At 41.8% G+C, this 6,486-nt stretch overlaps 1 protein-coding gene across 1 annotated transcript; it reads left to right on the top strand.

Moving 5' to 3' along the window:
• Positions 1 to 2,184: 2,184 nt before the first annotated feature.
• Positions 2,185 to 4,176, top strand: LOC147639223 (cell division control protein 45 homolog). The gene has a single exon (XM_086782993.1). The coding sequence runs from the start codon at positions 2,197 to 2,199 to the stop codon at positions 3,997 to 3,999; it is 1,803 nt and encodes a 600-aa protein (XP_086639119.1). The 5' UTR covers positions 2,185 to 2,196; the 3' UTR covers positions 4,000 to 4,176.
• Positions 4,177 to 6,486: the final 2,310 nt, after the last annotated feature.

The following is a 6,486-nucleotide window of genomic DNA, read 5'->3' as shown; positions in this document are numbered from 1 at the left end:
TGTGACAATATTATTAGGTGGTAGTGACATTGATGAAGCATTACTAAATAATCTTCATGATTTTATCACTAAAGAATGCCTTGCTGGTAGTTGCTCATTGGAAAGAGGAGGCACAGTTTTCCATTTACACTATCAAATGGTCATTAGAATTCATGCAAAGTCAATAATTGCAGTTAATAAGCTCATCAAAAAGTATCTTGGTTGGAATAAGAATAATCACATTGGTGGCATTGTAATGTGTAGAGCATTAAGGCAGAAGAACATGCACACATTTCATGGTATGATAGGCTATTGTATGAAAGATATTGATAAGCCTCATTATAAAAATGTGTCACATAATATTAGTGCTGAAGATATTTCAATGGGAATAGAAATTTACATGCAATATGGTGCAGATGATTTGAAGAACAAAGTTTGTCTTACTCCAACAAACATTTTTGATAGAGCATTGATGTTTTGGAAGTTCTATTTAAAGCATCCTTTAGGCAATAATTTCTGCACCACCATTCATAAAATGATCAAGACAGGAAAGTACTACCCATCTTCTAATTGGATAACACCATATCAAGGAAGAGGAATGGAGCTTCAAAAAGTTGATGCTTTATGGAGGACAATGGTATACCCATCCAACACAACAATGAAAGATATCTTTGACATTTTTATTAATAAACAAAATTTCGATGCTTCACATCCAAGATTAGATTGGTTCATGAATAGATGGAAAAGAAATGAGAATGAAGTTGACGATTTGAGGTATGCCTTCAATGAAGATGAAATAGTAGAGAATTTATATAAGACAAATAAGCAAACAATTGAAATAATGGAGGAAGAGCAAACACATAGACCGGGTAAAGAAATTGAAAAAGATAAAGACATTCCAATTGATATTGAAGTTGATGATAGTGACAATGACGAGAACATCCACAAGCTAGAATATATTCCTTTATTCTTAAAAAAAATATTAGTATTGTAATCAGTTGAAATATCAATAAATGATATTTTTATTATGTTTTTCTCAAATGTGAATCCATAGGAATTTTTGTCATGAAAGATAAAAAATATGTATGGTTTTCTTTTTGTCGTCCTCTTTTTAAAAGTAGAGTTATAATTTTTTCCGAATAGTAGAGTGACTATATAGTAGAGTGAATATGCAAGTAGAGTAGAATGTGGGAGAAACATACTGATGTGGATTAAGTGGAGAAAAGATTCTTTGTTTGCTTAGCTGTTCTAAGCTCATAATGGCGACTTGAGGTTGATCGTCATCACTTTCATGGTCGCTTGTTTCATAGTTACTCGAACCATCATCTGAATCAACCTCTGACCACACGAAGTGACTTATGTAATTGTCAAGGTGCTCCATCCCTTCTATTTAAAAAAACATCAAACAAGAGGAGCATTACTAGAGGTGATGAGAAAGCAAGGCAAGAACATGAATACAAAAAACCTTCCCAAAATGTAGCTAATAATAAATCTACCTATATGATAAATAAGGACCCTAATAGGAGTATGAGAATACTGAAGGAGTATGGAATCCCAGATTACTAAGTGTTTAGCCCTAGTTTACTTTATAGCTAGGTATCTCCTAGTTCACTCTAAGATCATCTCCTTAGTTTACTTGATATGCAAGGATAGCCAGAAAACACTTAGTTCACTCTGAGTTTACCCTTAGTTTAGTCACGCAGTTTACCCTAAGTTTACTATAATACTTATCATGGGACCGAGTGCATACCTTAGTGTCTCTTAATTGTATGAAACATAGGCATATCCCAAACCTTTTATAAAGACCCTATGTTAGTTATAGACTTTAAGGCTCTCCTCTGAAATCAATTAATCCCTTGCAATATTCCTAAAAGTTTGTGCAATCCCTAGTTCACTTTTTTGTCGGATAACCTTCATCGTAGTTCACCCTTAGTTCACTCTATCCCTAGTTCACCTTGACTTCATCCCTAATTCACTTCAGATCCGACGGTGCTTATTCAATGCCAATCGCGACGCCTCTTTCTAGCCATAGATCCTGGTGCTGACACAAGTCGTGAACCGCAAAGGTTGGGCGCCATTAATGGCTTTAGGTATGAAAGCGTCCCAAAGAAACCACGTGGCCAGGCTTCCCCCTTTTACTTTTTGAAATTCAAATTGATCATCTCATCGCTCACCTTAGCTCAGATCTGTGCTTTTCCCCTTTGATGTTGCGGGAAGATGAGGGAGCAGAGCGGTGCGGCATTCTACGAGGGCCTGCGAAGTTGCGCTCTAGCAGCCCCCTCCTCTCCTGTGCTCATCTTCCCCTCCACCGCTGACACAGACGCTCTCTGTGCTCTCAAGATCGCCACACACCTCCTGGCTCAAGATTCCATCAGGTACTCCGTCTATCCTTTTGCCAGTTTCGGCGACAACCACGCCCTCATCGCCTCCACGCTCTCAGCAGGAGGCCAGCCGTTTGTGGCTCTACTCATCAATTGGGGATGCTCTCGAGACTTGCGCCGTTTGCTCAAGCTGAGCTCTGAAGTTCGAATTTTTGTGGTAGACAGCCATCGCCCCATTCACCTGCACAATCTCAGTGAGCGCAACCGTCAAGTCACTGTTCTCTATTCTAGAGAAGATGAGTCACAAGCAGATATGCCATATGCTTTTGATCTGGCAGCTCTGGCTAACGCTTGTGACTTAAGCAGTGATAACGAGTCCGGGGGCGATTCAGATAATCCAGAGGAGGAAGACGACGATGAAGAAGAGAGTGACGATGAAGCCGTTGAGCATGGTTCTGCGGCTGGAGGGCGGAAAAAGAGACGGACAGAGCATGAGGGAGTAATGGGCACTTTGCTTCAAAGCGTGAGAAAGAACAAGTCTGAGTACTACAGGATGGGTACATTCCATGGCAGGCCAGCAGGATGCTTGTTGTACGAGGTAGCTCATGCTTTACACAAGAACAGCAACGAACTTCTGTGGCTGGCTTGTGTCTCACTCACAGATCAGTTTGTACATGAGAGATTAAGTGTGGAGAGGTACCAGGCAGGCGTGATGGAGCTGGAGCAGCACATCAATGGAGCAGGAAACCTGGAGATGATTACCTCTGTCACGCTCAAGGATGGCACCAAGGTGCGGGTGCCAGATGTGTCCAGGATTTCTTATGAGGATGAACCCCGCCTGATGCTGCTGCGGGAATGGAACCTATATGACTCCATGATCTGCTCCTCCTATGTGGCTACCAAACTGAAAACATGGAGTGACAATGGGCTTAAGCGCCTGCGTCTGCTGCTGGCCAAGATGGGTATTGCGCTGGTTGAGTGCCAGCAGAAGTTCCAATACATGAGTAGTGACATGAAGAAACGCATGAAAGAAGAGTTCCAGAAGCTCCTGCCTGAGTATGGCCTGACTGACCTCTACTATCGCAGCTTCCAGAGGCTCCACGGCTACAGCTCCAAGGTCTCGGCTGCAGATGTGGTATATGGCGCGACCGCACTGCTGGAGTCATGGGGAGGCAACCACCACTCTGACCATTTCTGGAGTGCTTACAAGGCCCTGTCGCTGAACAACTTGGAGGAGCTGCAGCTGGGCATGCAGCGTGCCATCAGCGTCCAACGGGCCACCCTTCGTCAGGGCAGCTTGGCCATCACCAAGAAAGGCTACATCAAGAGTGCCCCAGGCTTTCGATGGCTGAAATTAGAGGATAGCTCCGATGCTGAGCTACTTGCACATCCTCTCGCCTTGACAAAGCTGTGCTACTTTCTCATGGACGCCCTCAAGGAAAAGGGTGCTCGGGCCAAGCCTATGATTTGTGCAGCTCTTATGCCTGCCTCTGCCTCCAAGATGGTGCTCATTGTAGGAGTCTCTAGCCGGCGGCCTTGCTTGGGCGCCCAACATGCCAACCGCTTTGGCATGGTTTTCCGTTCTGTTGCTCAGGACCTTGGTGCTACCTTCACACATGATGCCTTTGAATCCTCGTGGATTCAACTTGATGTTGCCTCCGTCAATGCCTTCATGATTCGCATATCTGAGAAGCTCTGAATTTTTTTCCTTGCCCTGCCTCTCCACATGCTCAGCAGGGTATTGATATGCCGTCCTGTTTCTTCTCCCCAATGCTACCAGGCAAGATGCTTTTGTGATTGTAGCAGATTTGAAAGGAGCAATAATAGTGCCTATAGCTTCGTCATTACTTACTTTATTTATCCTTTGTGACTGACAGCACCATTTTTCAAATTCCGTTTTTTAAACAAAAATTTAAGCTAGGCCTCACAATTAAGTGAGCTGTATAGGAAGTTGATAGAATATCGAAGGTTACAATCAATGTAGTCTCATTCATTCCAAGAGTAGCTCATTGCATGTCTTATTGTCATTAATGAGCTGGACCTAAAGCCCTTGGATAAATACAATATCCCTTCAGGATTAATACTGAGTTTCATAATGACGGTGAAGAAGCAGTAAATTGTTTTGAAATGAATGCAAACTAAGGGATTGTCACTGGATGCAGTCACCTTTGCTGGCATATTCAAAGCTGAGCTAGCCTAAAAAGTTTGAATGAGAGCCAAGAAATACATGCTCAGGCTTTTGAGGAAGTGAACTCTGGAATTCAAGACATGTATGATAGTTTAGAAGCTGATTACATATGTACTATCATGAAGTGCTCTCATTTTCGGACAAGCTTGTTATTGTCATGGTGCATGCCTTGAAGTGTTTTCAATAGAGACATGTTAAGAGGTGGTTGTTAAATACAGTCACACTTGCTCATGCGTGGTAGCCAAAGGACAACACAAAAGTAAACAATGTTGCATGCCCCATTTGCCAATATACTGTCCTCATAGCATTTTCGGTACTTGATGTTTGAATGCATCAAGAGGAGGACATAAATTGAAATAAAGTTTCATGGAGTAATTTTGGTAGAATCTGATTGTCATGAACACTTCAACATGTTGTACAAATAACACTAAGATGGCATCCCCTACCAGTCTTTCCTGCTCACACTTTGCAAACTTGTGACATTATGGGAGCCAACTACCATGAGCATATGGTAGTTTTTTATAAGTTTCAAAAGAGAGCCCTTTGGCAACAGCTTGGTACATATGTTTGTCATTTATAGCTTGTTTGTAGCAATATTTCAAACCATTGATGCCAGGTTGTCCTCCAGGCTCCAAGATACTCCATTGGCATGAGTTGATTGTTGCAAGGTGTGCCAACTTGCTAAGCATGTGAGTGGGTGTACTAGAGTTATTGGGAATTCTCTATTAAACTTGAGTATGTGGTGGACTCATAAGTTTAGACCCCCTCTAGCTCTTCTTGATACAAAGATCTCCAGATGCTTGAATAATAGAGGTCTAAGGAAATTTGGGGACATTTGGGATTTTTCCCAAGCTGGCTGGAAAGAACTACAACAAATTGTGAGGGAGTTCAGACTTCAACAAAGTGAGTTTCAGATCTTGAGCTCAGTACTAGATGAGGTTGAGAAAAGCTGGTCTTCCATAGCATTTAATGAAGCCTCTTGGTTTCAAGATTGGAACTGGTTCAACGGGGTCAAACTGTATGAAGAGATGTGTAAAGGTGAAATTAATGTTAAATATTTCAACAAAGTTTGGAGAGTAGGCTAGGATCTGAACACCTAGAGGAAGAGGTGGAATCTAATCTAGGAAGCTTTGATCCCAGTGAAAGCTCAAACCTTTCTATGGAGAGATGTTTGTTGAATTTACCTTGGGTAACTTCTCCAAAGGAATTTCACTATTGGGACATGCCCCAGATGTAAAAGAGCTATTGAAAAGGGGAAACATGCCATCTAGGACTATCTTGCACTCAAGGGGTTCTGGGGGAAGATAGGTAAATGGGTAGAAGGCAACTTGGGAGTGAGGATTTTGGGGGGATTGGTTACTCGGGAGATTATGTAAGGAGGCAGATGAGATTGATCTAATATTTTGTATTATAAGATATTGTTGCTTGTGTGGGTGGTTTGGGTTTCTAGAAATGAGTTGATATTCAGTAAAGGGACCAGTCAAGGGGTAGAGGCTATTGAAGTAATTTTTAAATGTGTGCATTTTTGCTAGTCTGTATACTATATTAATAAGATGAATAATAATAGGTATGCTGAGGCTATTCAGGCATTACAATTAGGGATTAGGTGATTCAAATCATTGATGAATGAGATGTTAATGTATACTAGGATATCCTAATGCTGCTTGAATGTTGTTGGTAGGTATATACATGGGATGATGTCAGAGCCAAATCCCCCAAGTTTGGGCCTAGATCTAGAAGATGGTATTTGAAATTAAAGCAGCCAGAAGAGATTTTTATGGCCCTGATTGAGAATCCCTTGGGAAGAAGGCTAGTAGTGAAGATATGGACAGAAGGGGAGGACTTTGAAGAACACTCACCCAAAGGCTTCAGCTCTAATGTGCTGTTGACTGCTTATATGTAGCTGGGTTTTCACATCAGGACATTTTGGAGGTCATTCGTAGGGCCTTTTAGTATAGAGAGAAAAAGGAGTGCATCCAATCAGGAAGAAGGCAACGT

The sequence above is a fragment of the Cibotium barometz genome, chromosome 4 (assembly GCF_041138505.1).
Source record: "Cibotium barometz isolate CiBa-2024 chromosome 4, ASM4113850v1, whole genome shotgun sequence".
Taxonomy (NCBI): domain Eukaryota; kingdom Viridiplantae; phylum Streptophyta; class Polypodiopsida; order Cyatheales; family Cibotiaceae; genus Cibotium; species Cibotium barometz.
Note: the sequence above shows the minus strand (reverse complement) of the source record. Positions and strands in the feature narration are given on the sequence as shown.